Raw genomic sequence first — 14,744 nt, forward strand, 5'->3', positions numbered from 1 at the left:
CCTCCCTTTCTTCTTCGTTTGCTTTTTTTGTTTTGTTTGTTTAAGGTTCTTCCCGCCCCTCCCTTTTCTCTCTCCTCCGCCCCCCATTCTCCCCCCCCCCGTTTTGTTTTCTTTGGTAACACGTTTTTATAGTTTATGTGACGTAGCAATCTTGGTTGCTGGAATGGCTGTCAGTATCAGTAGCGATATTTATCTCTTCCCGCCCCTCGCTCGGCCGCTGGCCCTGCACCTTTACCTTCTCTACTCTTTGATCAGAAACAGGGTATATGAACAAATTTTCTAGCCAAGTTCTTTGATGTGAATTTGTTCGTACATTATGGCTCCCGAGGGGAAGCGATTACTTTTTTTTTTTAGTTTTTAGTATTTTTTTTAATTGCACTTCTTGTAAAGAGCGAGAAAAAAATCAAAGGCGCTTTGAAACAGGGGCTCCCTGTGCAAGGATGACTAAGTGTACGTCTTTCCGTGTGTGTATGCTGGTGAACAGTCAGATTTATTTATATTTTTTTTGCAAGCATTGAATAAGTTTTAAATATTATTTATCCCCATCCGTTCGTATTTATATTAAAGAAATTCTGTACCCTGATTGTTCAGAAGGTTTCTTGGGCCTTTTGTTCAATGGTGTATTGGCGTACATAGAAAAAATTTTATTCGAAAGGGAAATAGAATTCCTTTATAAAAACAGTAACGATGCAATAATACCAGAGAGGATCCAGCTTCTGAAAACAGTGATTTAGGTTTGTAACATCAAGATAAACTGAAAAAAAAAATCTGTAAACGCGAAAAACGCTAGGTTTGTTTTGAGAGTTCTACATTCCTTGCTGCTCACATTCTGAGAAACAAAACAAAAAAATAAAATAAAGTTTCTATTCTGAATAATATCCGTGTTCAGAAGGGATTCTTTGGCCGAAGATAAGGGTCTGCGTGGAGTCCAGGCAGAGGCGAACTGGCGGAGCAGGCCGCGGCAGCCCTCCAGCTCCGGCTTGAGGCCTGGCCAGGCGGCTCGCCCGGGAGCGCGGCGAATCCTCGGGAAGGCAGCCGGAGCTTCTCGCGGCGGCAGTTCTGGAAACGCTGAGCTGCCTGCCCGCTGGGCTGCCCGGTTTCCAGCTGCCGCCGAGGCCGGCCGCGGGCGCAGGGGCTGCGGAGTGCTGAGTGCGGGAGGAACAAAGGCAGCCCGGCTGAGGCGCGGCGGGGGGCGCACAGGTGCCGGGGCAGCCCCGCCGGGGGATAAGGTAGGGCTGTCTTCTGCTCCACCATCTTCCTCCGGTCAAAGCGGACCAGCCAAAGTCTTAACCCGGGGAATCGCCGGCCGCGCGGAGGATGCCGAGCACTTCCTAGAAGCAACTGGCCTCTCCGCGGATGCTTCGCTGTCCCTTATCGCGCCCGGAGGAAAGAATCACTCCTAAAATCGCCACTGGGAGCGGGGCGGCTCGGAAGAGACTGAGGCTCACCCAGGTCTCCAGCAAAAGAAGGGCTGAACTCCAAGGAGCCTCCCCGAGTCCTTCCATGGACTGCTTGAGTCCCAGCATTGGCTTCTTCCCGGAAAATAGGATTTGGCATACTCTGGATTTATTTCCTCTCCTTCTTCCCTCCCTGCTTTCCTTTTATGGCCCCAGGGGGAGGGGGAGAGAGAAAGGAGATTGGTATCTTTCTAATAAAAATGCAGTTTTACAAGTACTTCTTTTATTTGATGCTACAGGAGCTAAACATTACATTCCTACTGCTGGATTTAAGATAGAGCTGCCTACTGACTGGCTGGCAGAGGCAAAGGCAGGCACAGGAAAGGGAAATATTTTCATCTTCAGATTAAAGAACTGCTCGGAGAAGAAACCAAAATCCGAAAGTGCAAACCTCAGAACTACATCCCCATCAGCAGCTCCCCTCTCAAAGCTGGAAGTGAGGAACCACCTATGTCTGGGGATCAGGAGCATCTGATGTGAGAAATAAATCCCCCATCTCCCTGGATTGTATCCTTTCGGAGGCAGAGATGGGAAATGTCGCCATTTTGTTTGCAATCCAAAATATACATCACCATGGCCTCTATCTTTCCCCTGAGAAGCTCCTGAAGATGAGCTTTAAAAACAGGCAGTGGAGCCATTTTCGGGGTACCTACTGGGCGTGAAGGAGCTGCTTTTAGAGAAACTCCTGAAGTTTAAAAAAGAAAAGAAAATAAAAAGACTGGGCAGATGCAAAGCCAGGCAGCTGTAGAGATCTGGGTGTTTTCACTGCTAGAGGTGCTTCCCCCAAATCTGTCCTGGGGCTCCTGCTATGTATTTTTTTCTTTTTAAAGAGTTTGGGCCATGGAAGAAGTAGATTTGCTCCCTACCATCCCCCACCCCCCAACCTCCCTGCTGACATATGGCGCACCTCAGAAATGTAGAGGCTGGAAAACCAGTCTTTGCGAGGACTGGAGCTTCCACCCTTTTGGTTGTTCAGACCTGAACACAGTAGGCTGAGACAAGGGGGTCTTCTTTTAAGTAATAATTTTAGAGAAGTGTGTAAAATTACCTGGGAGAATACGGAACAGTGGCGGAGAGGGGGGAGAGAGAGAGAGAAAGCTACCCATCCAGAGAGGAAAATCTTTCAGAGATCCCACTGTTTGAATCCGTTTCTAAAATCTCTAAAATCTACTCTTTAGCTGAGGGAGAACTGGTTTGGAAGAGTCCTTCTTCCCTCAGGGCAGAGATTTTAAAAAGGCGATTCCAATATGATTTCCCATATCTTGCCAGTCAAGACATTCATTTTGACTATCAAAGAAAAAATATCAATCTCAACCCCAGTTTCCTAGATATTAAAAAGAAATCCTTATTAAAATATCTCCTGAGTTAAAGTAATAGGTTTGGGGAAGATTTCAGTGTTGAATGGTCCCAAAAAAAGGGTTTTCTTCCAGATGGTATTTGAATTAAGGCCGCTGAGGCGAGCAGAAAGCTCTCACCCACGCAGCCCCTGACAAAGCCTCAACGATACGGGGGCAGCGCTGCTTCCTCTCCACGCTCCCCCTCCCCTTAACCCCTCAATATTTTCTGGTAAAAGCAAATGCCAAAAGCCACCATCCCAGAGTCCACAAAGCACCTTTCCTACAAGCAGCCTTATAACTCTGCTGCCAAAAAAAAAAAAAATCTTTAAAAAGACTAGTTTTCCTTGTTTACTTGCGTTTCCTGCTCTCCTCTTTGCTCGGCCACATTTGATCTTGGAAAGAGCTCGAAGCTGAAATGTGTTCTTAAGGGCCAGAAGCTGTCAAGGCTTTTGGTGAGCAAGATTGATCGCACTTCAGACTTCCTTCAGAGCTTTGTTTGGAATAAAAGCAAGAAAACTGAAAAAACCCCACATTTTCCAAAATAGCATCTCTATCTGTAAGGCAATGCTCTGGGCTAGTCAATGACGAACTCCACTTTATATCTAATTTCCAACCCAAGCCCCCTTTGATGCCAGCCTCAGAGATGGAGTCCTATCCTTGTGGCTTGGTCAGCCTTTCTTGTTTTCTACGTAGATTTTTCTCCTCCGACAATCTTTCTCTCCCTGGCCATCAGAATGATTTATTTTCCTGCCACCGATGCCTGCCGGCCAGGGGGAGTCTGATCACTTGGTCCATTTCAAAGGAAGCAAAAGCGAATCATCATCCTCAGGGTTTGGGGGAAAAGAGATACCTTCAGATTTCTCTCTCAGCCTCCTTCCCTTTTTCTGGCTTGGTGGATTTTTTCAAAGTTATTGTTTGGTATCTAAAGGTGTTATCTTTTGAACCCTCCAGCACAGTCCAAGATTCGCTCAGTCTCAAGTCTCCAAGTGGGAAAAAAGAAAGTGAAGAGAGAAACAGAACCTTTATAATTCCTCCTTGGGTCGCCCTCTGTCACCCGCGTTGCTGTTTCTCACAACAGAACCCGAGTGCAAACATCCCTGGTGGCCAAGAAGCGGGACAGTGCAGGAGACAATTCGGGCTGCCAGGGAGCACTGACTGCATCTGAACCAAGAAGCCCCCACCAGAGCGACAAGGATGAGAAGAAGGGGAGGAAAAGAAAAAGAAAAAAGAGAGAACAAGCAAGCGCCTTCTCTTTCCGTGCTGCTAACTTCCAACAGACTTCCTGGAAATCAGAAATACTTACCGCACCCGAGCCCTACGGGTATGAAACCCAGAATGCCAGGAGCCGCACGCGCCTGCTCGGGGCGGCATTTCTTTGGCTGGCCGCCGCCCTGGCTACAGGGATTTGGACACATGGATCTGGGGTTGTTGTCTTGCTTGGCACATGCATCTATCTTTCTCGAGCCACTCCTGAGAAGTTGATGGCGCAGGAGGGTCGGGAAGCCTGGAGAGCCGCCTCCCGTTTTCCGCTTCCCGCTGGAGCCAGATGCATAGTTGTCGTGGAAAAGCCGGCTAACAATGGGCCGGGGTCCGGGGTCCGTGGGCGCGGACTCCGAGCTGGGCTTTGGGAGGGGGGCGAGGGCCTGAGGGAAGTGGGGGGAGGAGAGGTGGACAGAGCAGAGACAGGGAGGAGGAGAGGGGAGAAGAGGGAAAAAAAGAGGAAAAGAGGGAAAGACAGACAGACGGGAAGGAAAACAGAGACAGACCAGTTCTGAGATCCAGGAACTGGTTTATGGCGGAGGAGGAAAAGGGAAATAAAAGGGAGGAACCCCCCAAAAGAATCCTTCTCTCTCTTTCTGTCCCCCCCCCGCCCCCGCCCTTTCCTCTCTCTGTCTCATCTCCCCTCTCCCTCTGCTTCTTCCTCCTGCCTCAGCAGAACTTATGTGGTTGGGATGCGGGGCCCTCGGGTGTCAAAACTTTAAGATTAATGGATTACTTTGTTAATGACTGCAGGCGTCAGACTGAGGTGCTTAAATGATTTGTGAGGTGCGAGGCGTCTTCCCGACAGTCCCAAACAATGCGCGGAGTGTGCGGGGGAGGCAGAGGGCAGCGGCCGCCGGGACCCGCTGCAGGGCTCACCACTCGCACGCACTCACACACTCACACACACTGCCGGGCGCACACACCGGATCCGTGCTGATCAGGAGGCAGGCAGGCACCCTCGCCCCCACGCACTCCCAGGCATCCCTAACCCACACCCACATATAGGTATTTTTGCCCTGAAAAAAGTGTAAATAAAGCCTCGCTGGCCCCCAATGAGGCGTTCCTTCCCGACTTTTTTGGATCAATCAAACAGACAGTGGCTTCTTTTGATTAAAGCCCAAATTGTCATTGGGCAGAAGCAATCATGTGACAGCCAATTCGGTCCAATTTCAACCTTGTCTCCATGAATTCAATAGTTTAATAGTAGCGCGGTCCCCATACGGCTGTAATCAGTGAATTAGAAAAAAAACACCCCAGCAGCGATCTTCTATGATAGATTTTTTTTCCCTCCGCGCTCGCCTTTTTCCTGGGCCTTGCCCCCCCAAAGCCCCTCCAGAAGAGGGAACTTTTTCTCCGAGGGGGCTCCAAGGAGAAGGCCATGAATTACGAATTTGAGCGAGAGATTGGTTTTATCAATAGCCAGCCGTCGCTCGCTGAGTGCCTGACATCTTTTCCCCCTGTCGCTGATACATTTCAAAGTTCATCAATCAAGACCTCGACGCTTTCACACTCGACACTGATTCCTCCTCCTTTTGAGCAGACCATTCCCAGCCTGAACCCGGGCAGTCACCCTCGCCACGGCGCTGGCGGCCGCCCCAAGCCGAGCCCCGCGGGCAGCCGCGGCAGCCCAGTGCCCGCCGGCGCCCTGCAGCCGCCCGAGTACCCCTGGATGAAGGAGAAGAAGGCGGCCAAGAAAACCGCGCTGCCGCCCGCCTCGGCCGCTGCCGCCACCGGCCCTGCCTGCCTCAGCCACAAAGGTCAGTCCAAAGACTTGGCCCCAGGTCCCCGGACCCTCTTCCCCTTCTGGGCTGCCCCGAGAGCGGTTATGGGGGGAGGGGAGCGTGGGCTGGGAGAGAAGGGGGAGAGAGAGAGAGATGCTTGGCTGCTTTCCCTTCCCCTGTGGGCTCAGGAGTGGGTTTGATGTTGAGAAAAGAGATCCTGCGTTCCGCAATGATTATATATATATATATATATATATATATATTTTAAGAAGGGGGTGGGGGAACTTTCCCTAACTTGTGTAATGTGGGATGATTTATTTGAGTTGGAACTGACCTCCTCTTGTCTAGTTGTCCTAGAGTTTGGCTTTTTGACAGTAATGAAGAGTGATAGATCGCTCTTGCTCAGCTAAGCAGCTGATGCATTAATTATAAATTGTGGTGTGGCTAATATAAAGTTTGCTCCCGGATGGAGAGGTTGGGGGGAGCTACAGGCAAGAATTTGATGAAGGTGGAAGAGATGGGGTCTCCCCGGGCTGGGCTCCCAGGAAAGGCAGCACAATAGCTTTACTGCATCTAGGGGCGGCCATTTTGTTGCAGTTGATCTTTTCTGCTATATTTATTCTCCAGTGGAATAACCCCGCTCGGACCCCTCCACCTCCAACTGTGCGTGTGTCTCTTGTTGGTTTCCCTTTCCGCAGAATCCCTGGAAATCGCCGATGGCAGCGGCGGGGGCTCCCGGCGCCTGAGAACTGCTTACACCAACACGCAGCTTTTAGAGCTGGAAAAAGAATTTCATTTCAACAAGTACCTTTGCAGACCCCGAAGGGTGGAAATTGCAGCGCTGCTGGATTTGACTGAGAGACAAGTGAAAGTGTGGTTTCAGAACCGGAGGATGAAGCACAAGAGGCAGACCCAGTGCAAGGAGAACCAAAACAGCGAAGGAAAATTTAAAAGCCTCGAAGACTCTGAGAAAGTGGAGGAGGACGAGGAAGAGAAGTCGCTCTTTGAGCAAGCCCTCAGCGTCTCCGGGGCCCTTCTGGAGAGGGAAGGTTACACTTTTCAGCAAAATGCCCTCTCTCAGCAGCAGGCTCCCAATGGACACAATGGTGACTCCCAAAGTTTCCCAGTTTCGCCTTTAACCAGCAATGAAAAAAATCTGAAACATTTTCAGCACCAGTCACCCACTGTTCCTAACTGCTTGTCAACAATGGGCCAGAACTGTGGCTCTGGCCTAAACAATGACAGTCCCGAGGCCCTCGAGGTCCCCTCTTTGCAGGACTTTAACGTTTTTTCCACAGATTCCTGCCTGCAGCTTTCAGATGCAGTCTCGCCCAGTTTGCCGGGTTCCCTCGACAGTCCTGTAGATATTTCAGCTGACAGCTTTGACTTTTTTACAGACACACTCACCACAATCGACTTGCAGCATCTGAATTACTAAAAACATTAAAGCAAAACAAAGCATCACAAAACAAAAACCCCTTTGACCGGGTGGTTTTGCCTTCCTTTATTCTGAGAATTAATTTTTATTTTATTTTCTTCTTGACTTACCCTCTCCCTCCTTTAAATGTTGAAGATTTTTCTGTTTAGTGATTCCCTTAACCCAGTTACAGAGCCATCTTTTTCAGATTATTTTGGAATTTTAGTTGTTTAAAATCTAATCCAACAACCCTCTATGTGATTTCCTGAAAGCAATATATGAGGCCTGCAAGAAAGTGATCATATAATTGTATCTTCACTTTCTTTTTATTTTTGTATTACATTAGGATGCATTGTCATGCGTATTTTTGGTAGAATAAATTCTCCTTTGCTATAAGTAGCTTTCTTATTTTTTTCCTCCCCCTCTTTCTCCAGGCTCATAACAGTTTCTTTTTCCTCTTTTAGTCTAACTTGGTAAATAAAATTCTGGTCACAATCCATTTTCTTTTTCAATTTTAATATATTTATTAAATGGGCATGTTCAAAGTCTTCAATAGACAGCAACAAAAAAAGAAAGCCAGAAAATGGTTAGGGCTTCTGAGAAGTGTGGTTTTTTGTTTTTTAAGGGAATGGATTAGGTTTTTCAATGTAGAGGTCAAGCCATAGATTTAAGTTGGTAATAGAAACAGGATTGGGCAGCCTCAGAGTTGGGCCAAGCCCAAGCTTTTGAAAATGGAGAAATGAAGTGCCTACAGAAACCTCCAACTCCAGGAAGGAGGAACATGGAGTTTCTTTAACAAGCTACCAGTCTCCAGGTCAATAACTAAGTTATCAAGAATTCATTTATTTATACACATTTGTTTCAAACATTTACATTCCAAACCCCTCCCCCACAAATCCCCAAACATTTTCAGTGTGGTTGATTAGTCTCCCAGCTGTTGATGGGTCCAGGCAAACAGACCTAAAACAGAAAAACAAAAATAAAACAAAACAATGGTTACTAGTTGGAAAATGCACTTCAGAAAGGGTTTTTGTTTTTTGCAGTCCTCTGGTTCAGTCATTCTAGGATTCTTTTCTTTTTTTTCAGCGTCAGAAAAATCAATATTTCATTCTTAAATCTGTTTACATGGCAAATAATGGATCATTAAAGCTTTGAAGTCAGGTTAGCAAGATGAGATTTAAAGTGGAGTGTTTCTACCCCCCAGGTTATAAATTAACCCAGTTTCTAGAGAGAGAAAGAGAAAAAGCACTTTAAATGAAATATCAATAAAATGTGAACTAGGGACGTTACTGGGTTGTTCTGTTTTTTTCTCCCTTCTTATGTCTCCCCATGTTTATTTTTCCCTTACTGAGCTCTGTTCCGATGGCTACTTACTTACCGTGAGAAAAGGCAGCGAGTAAGCAACATGTGTGGGGGGCGGGTTGATTTAAGAACCCGGCTCTTAATAGCAAAGGCTTGGAAGTTACGAGGAAATCGCGATCCTTCTCCCCGGGTTTGCTGCCTACCTTCCCCCACCCTTTTGCCCCCTAAATCCTGGCAGCGGAGGAGGCGAGTGGGGACCGGGGCAGGTCTCCTGCCCCAGGCGTGGAGCGGAGCAGGCGGCCCGGCCGCGGCCAGGGTTTAGCCGCTGCTGTTTGCGATTCATCCTACGCTCATAAATCAAACGCTTTCTATGAATGAGAATGTCATCAAAGAGATCAATTGCAGGAACACATGCACAAATAAAAATCCTCTTACGTATTTGCCGGGAATCCCCGTCCGAAAGCATTAAGTTAGAAGGCGTTTAGTCATAATTCATTTTTATTGCTCTTTTAAAACAACAGCTTGGCTGAGCCGCGGATGCCATGAACAGCTCGGGGCCTCGGCGGCGTTTTGTCTCCTCCTGGCTCCTTCCCTTTCTACTACTAGAAGAGCCCTGAAAGAGGCGCTTTGAGCTCAACAAGCCGCTTGCAAGCGATCATTTAAATAGTGACCCAGCTCGCCTTTCACGCACTCTCCCCGGACTTTTAAAGAGACTTTAGCTCGTGTCGTGGGGCGCTGGCCTACTTGCCCCGAGGACCTAGGGTCTCCCACCCGGCGAAATGAGCCCTAGGATTTCGTGGTGGTGAAGGAACCAAGCTACGGAAGCCTTCGGGATCGAGGCCAGAGGAGGCTGCCTTTGTGAGCCGCACCGGGAGAGCGGCGCTCTGGGCGACCAGCCGGGGCGGAGTCGGCTCGACCTCGAGAGCCCGGCCAGCCCGGAGCAGTGCGCGGAGGCGGGTCGGTCGCGGCCCGTGTGCAGCGGCCCTGTGTGCTAGCGCAAGCTTGTGATCCCAAGAAAAACACTCCACCCACGAAGGCCGGGAAAAAGGCCCGGAGGGAGGAAGAGAGGTGGAGGGAGAGGAGCTCAGAGGCGGAGAACTAGCAGAGGAAGCAGAGCGGTTGCAGACTGGGGTGGCTTTGTGGCGCGAGCCCTGCTGCCGAGGGGGTCGTGCAGACCCGAGCCGAGGAGGCCAACAAAGGGACAGGAATGGGGCAAGGCGGAGAACGTGCCGACGAGCTTTGGCTGTGAGAGCAGATCGTCCTCAATGCCAGGCCAGACCCCCTAAGGTCCTGCCTCCTCCCCCACAGGAGCCCCTTCTCTCCCCCGCTGGCTGGAGGCCTGGAGCTCCCAAGGAAGCCACCTCCAGGAGGGCCTCCTTGCCTCTTCCCTTCTCCCGGATGAGGTTCCCCAGGTGCTGAAACTGGGGCAGGAATGACCTTTCCTGGTTCCCTCTTAACCATGATTGGGGATGGGTCGCAGGTCACAGGAAAATACCCTTTCAAAAGGAAAGGTTTAGGAAAAATGTTCCTTTGCTACTGAGGGAATCTACAGTCACATGTCTGCCAGTTTTCCCTCTTGGGGAGACAGGGTAGGAGGGAACTTCTATACGTGAAGAACAGAACACAGAAACCTGAAAGGCTGACTAACACATTTGAAATGTGCCTGCCTCAAGAAAAACTCCCTTCTTTTAACTGGGGAGGGAAACCTAGAGAGGAGTGGGAACCCCAAATCCACATACAATCCTCAGATAAATTTGATCTGTCGGATTCCGATGTGGTGAACATGGTCAGAATAAAGCTATACAGCATTGGCTGCAAAGCTTCGGGATGATGTCTGGATTTCTTTTACCCAAGAATGCATCAATTCTTGGCCTCTGTTTGGCCTTTTCTCTCTACAAGCTAAGGGTTCACACGAATTAACGACCCCGTCGGCATCGGGGTAGGACGAGGGTGATGGAGAACAGGACCCCTGTCCTGGGATGACGCTCAGATTTGCACGTGTCTCTCTAGGGAAAGACTTGAAGGTTCACACAAGGAACTACGCAGTCAGTTGTTGGGGAAGGAGGAAACGTCCCGTCCACCATCAGCCATCTGTCCCCCGCCCCTCCCACCTGCCAGCCCCTCACCCCCCCTTCAGCTGTGCAGTCGAATGGGGGGGCGTGGATAAAGGAAGCTCTACCACTCCTAACATCTCCCTCCAGAAAACGAGAAACGTTGCGGGGGGTGTGGGGGGGAGAGTCCATCGTACTTTGCGGGAGCCGTGGTCTCGCCCTTTGAGGCCCCGGTCGGAGCACGCAGGCTCCTGGGTCCTAGGGAGCCGGCAGATGGCCTGCAGCGCCGGGCCCGGCCCCCAGGCTTGCCACGTCCGCTAGCGTCATCTCTCTCCCCCCGCCTCCTACCCCTCAAAATCCACCGGCGGAGTTGCTACGGATCCCGTAGGGCTCCCAGAGCAAGCTGAGTGGGGAGGAGAAAGGGGCGGAGAGCGAGGAGAGAGGGAGGGCGAAGAGCTGGGCCACCCCTGGCCTTGGCCAGCAAGCCTAGCTCCCAAGGCTCACCCACTCCTGGGCGTCGAATTACAAAAGCTCCTCGTTGCCACGCTAATAGCCGGGGGGTGGGGAGGGAGGGGGAGGAGGGAGGGAGGGAGGGGAAGGAGGAAGGGGGGGAGGAGGAAAGGAGGCTTCAAGACCCTCCTTGGAGAAGGGAAGTTTCCTTTTTTGCCCTCGTCCCCTCCACGCCCACTCGGGTTCCTCCCAGCCAGCTCTCTGCGTACTTCCCTCTCCATCCCGAGCTTAGAGAGCTGGTGGCCCAGCCTCGTCCTACGCCACCGTTCTCGGCACTCCTCGAGGCACCGCAGAAGGGACTGAAGGGAAAGCGCCCGGGAAGCAACCCTTCCAATTCCTTGCGTTCCGGGCTCGGCCAGTGTGCTAGTGGCGGCCCAGCGAGCTCCCGCCCACTGATTCCCGACCCGAGAGATCGAGGAGCCCTCCTCGCTTCTCACCTCTTGCCAATTCATCTTTCTGTGCGCGGTGGGGAGGGGGGCGGTGACGGGGGATGTCTTCCAGCCCCCACTTCCCGGAGGGGGGGGCGATCGGAGTCAGCGCGCGCAGAAAGCAGCCTCTGCTCCCCTTCGCCCCAGCGCTCCGAATCTGCCCCGGCAGCTGCCGCAGCTGCTGCTGCCGCCCGGGCTGCCTGGGGGGGCGACTGCGCGTCACCTAGACTGAGGAGCGCCGGGGATTTAAATGCCACTGAAATGGTGATCCATCACCGCAGGAGCCAGCAAACTTTCGCAGCAAGCTCCGCCATTGGCTGATATAGTCACGTGCCCCTCCCCTAGCGCCCTCCGCCCTCCCGCCCCCCCTCTTGCGCACTGTACATTCATATCATTTTTCTTCTCCGGCCCCATGGAGGAAGTGAGAAAGTTGGCACGGTCACCCAGGGCTTCGCAGGACCCGGTCACTCAGTGACAGATGGACAATGCAAGAATGAGCTCCTTCCTGGAATACCCCATCCTCAGCGGTGGCGACTCGGGGACCTGCTCAGCGCGAGCCTACCCCTCCGACCATGGAATTACAACTTTCCAATCGTGCGCGGTCAGTGCCAACAGCTGTGGCGGCGACGACCGCTTCCTAGTGGGCAGGGGGGTGCAGATCAGCCCGCCCCACCACCACCACCATCACCACCCCCAGCCGGCCACCTACCAGACTCCTGGGAACCTGGGGGTATCCTACTCCCACTCGAGTTGTGGTCCAAGCTACGGCGCGCAGAACTTCGGCGCGCCTTACAGCCCCTACGCGTTAAATCAGGAAGCAGAAGTAAGTGGTGGGTACCCCTCGTGCGCTCCCGCTGTTTACTCTGGAAATCTCTCATCTCCCATGGTCCAGCATCACCACCACCACCAGGGTTATGCCGGGGGCGCGGTGGGCTCGCCTCAGTACATTCACCACTCATATGGACAAGAGCACCAGAGCCTGGCCCTGACCACGTATAATAACTCCTTGTCCCCTCTCCACGCCAGCCACCAAGAAGCCTGTCGCTCCCCTGCATCAGAGACATCTTCTCCAGCACAGACCTTTGACTGGATGAAAGTCAAAAGAAACCCTCCCAAAACAGGTCAGTCTTGCCATTCCATGAAAGCTCCTTCATGATTTTGGAAGGAGCTGGTATGCTTAGTTTCCAAGGAAAATTAATCATGTTTTATTATTTTTTTTTAAAGTTCTTGCTTCCCACCTGTGTTGTAGGGTGTGGGGAGGTTTACCCATGTGCGTTGGGGCAAAGGAGCGTCTGGGACTGCTGTATTTCCAAAGGGGCTGGGTTTTAGAGGTTTTGGAAGTAGGAAGTGGGAAGTGGGTAGGTGTGTGTGTGTGTGGGGGGGGCGTCCTGTTAATATCTCTAGGCTCCATTAATCACGGTCTGACCATGCTAATGGTTGATTTCAGATTAACACTTTACACCTCATCACTCACCCTCCCAAGCCCGGTTTATGTTCAGAAATTCTTGATTCCTCTTTACCCGAAGGTTGCTCTGAAGCGTGTACGGAATCTCATATCGATTATAAAAATTTTTACCTTTTCCTCTCATCGCTTCCCACCTTGCCCCCAGGGAAAGTCGGAGAGTATGGCTACGTGGGTCAACCCAATGCAGTGCGTACCAACTTCACTACTAAACAGCTCACGGAGCTGGAGAAGGAGTTTCACTTCAACAAGTATTTGACGCGTGCCCGCAGGGTGGAGATTGCTGCATCCCTGCAGCTCAACGAGACCCAGGTGAAGATCTGGTTCCAGAACCGCCGTATGAAGCAGAAGAAACGAGAGAAGGAGGGCCTCTTGCCCATCTCTCCAGCCACTCCGACGGGAAGCGAGGAGAAGGCCGAGGAATCCTCAGAGAAGTCCAGCTCCTCACCCTGCGTTCCTTCTCCGGGGTCTTCTACCTCAGACACTCTACCTACCTCCCACTGACGCCGCCCTTGCCCCACTCTGCACTCTGCAGCCCAGGCTACTCCTCCGGCTGGGACTTCTTACCCAAAGCACATTCTTAGCTTATCTTCTTTTCCATTTACAATCTTTCTCTTCCTTTCTGATCCTATCTGGGGAACTCCTGGCCAGGATAATGTGTTTCCAGAGAATTCTGGATTAGAAACTTGATGAGGGGGAGGGGGGTGTTAGCTCCTTAGCGCAGATTGAGTGCCAGCATCAATTTTCTGATGGCACCTAACACCCCTACTTTTAGGAGATTTCGACAGAACCTACTGTTCCTTTCAGATGCCCTTTGGAAAATAGTTTCCTCTGCCAGCCGAAACATGTCAGAGCGAGGCCTCTCATCTTTTATCTATCTGTATATTTACAGTTCTCCCCTACTTTGCCCTTAAAGTAGGCTAGAGAGAGAGAAGAGGGTCCAGGAGCTCATGAAGAACAGATACACTATGAGAGTGTTTACACAATTAATTCATCCCTTAATTTAATTCAGTTAAATGTGTGTGAGTTTGCTGGTTGTAAATGCTTTGTCCTGAAAGATTTATCTTTATACAGATTTTCTAGAAATGTTTTGATTAAGTGACTAAAACACGGTGGGCAAACTCTCAAAGCTGGTACAACTTTATATGTGATTATAGGTTAAAGAATTAAAAGCTCTCATTTAAAATCAATCAGATGCCTCAGATGGTAGCCTCAATTTGTTCTTTCAGTGAGTTAAGAAGGCCTGCAGAATACAAGGGTCAGAAACCTTGCTTCCTGTGCTAAGTCTCTCCCCATCCCCACTCCTTTCTTGTTTCTCTGGCCACACTCTATTTAAAATTTGTGCTGGATTATTCAGGACCTAAATGTATTATTCAAACCAGTTTTTTCCTTCCACAGTTATCTTAGCTGGATATGATATATTTTCAGCTCAATTGTTAATGTGACGGATGGCACGATGAATGTATATTTTGTGTGATTCGTGAACAGTCTTTTGCATGTCGCACAATGTTTTGATGTCCCTGAAGTACCACACTGAGTTCTATCAGTTATCCTTTGTGATATTCCCCATTTCCTGTACAATCATGAACAGCTCAGAGATCCCGGAGTGATGTGATCCAGAGCAGAATTTACGGGTCTTAAGATGTCTGTAATAAATATATTCAGGTTTCAGATATGCTTATGCATCTGTGTATTTGGCTTGGCTACAATTTGCTGGTTCCTACAAAGTTGGCTCATTTCACATGGGGAAGGAGAGAAGTGTGGTGTGTATTTTCAAAGAAGTGGGCCTTTTCTTG

At 50.4% G+C, this 14,744-nt stretch overlaps 2 protein-coding genes across 2 annotated transcripts; both read left to right on the plus strand.

Moving 5' to 3' along the window:
• Positions 1-4,656: 4,656 nt before the first annotated feature.
• Positions 4,657-7,247, plus strand: HOXA2 (homeobox A2). Its single transcript, XM_007112778.3, has 2 exons — positions 4,657-5,814; positions 6,477-7,247. The coding sequence occupies exons 1-2, from the start codon at positions 5,436-5,438 to the stop codon at positions 7,214-7,216; spliced, it is 1,119 nt and encodes a 372-aa protein (XP_007112840.1). The 5' UTR covers positions 4,657-5,435; the 3' UTR covers positions 7,217-7,247.
• Positions 7,248-11,836: 4,589 nt separating this feature from the next.
• Positions 11,837-14,528, plus strand: HOXA1 (homeobox A1). The gene is made up of 2 exons (XM_007112779.3): positions 11,837-12,607; positions 13,097-14,528. Exons 1-2 carry the CDS (start codon positions 11,965-11,967, stop codon positions 13,450-13,452), a joined length of 999 nt encoding a protein of 332 aa, XP_007112841.1. The 5' UTR covers positions 11,837-11,964; the 3' UTR covers positions 13,453-14,528.
• The last annotated feature ends 216 nt before the right edge of the window (positions 14,529-14,744 follow it).

This window comes from Physeter macrocephalus, chromosome 5, assembly GCF_002837175.3.
Source record: "Physeter macrocephalus isolate SW-GA chromosome 5, ASM283717v5, whole genome shotgun sequence".
Taxonomy (NCBI): Eukaryota; Metazoa; Chordata; class Mammalia; order Artiodactyla; family Physeteridae; genus Physeter; species Physeter macrocephalus.

Coding starts and splice junctions, on each gene's coding strand:
- HOXA2 (XM_007112778.3), top strand. CDS start 5,436: ATGAATTACGAATTTGAGCGAGAGATTGGTTTTATCAATAGCCAGCCG. Junction 5,815..6,476: donor TGCCTGCCTCAGCCACAAAG/GTCAGTCCAAAG, acceptor CCCTTTCCGCAG/AATCCCTGGAAATCGCCGAT.
- HOXA1 (XM_007112779.3), top strand. CDS start 11,965: ATGGACAATGCAAGAATGAGCTCCTTCCTGGAATACCCCATCCTCAGC. Junction 12,608..13,096: donor AAGAAACCCTCCCAAAACAG/GTCAGTCTTGCC, acceptor CCTTGCCCCCAG/GGAAAGTCGGAGAGTATGGC.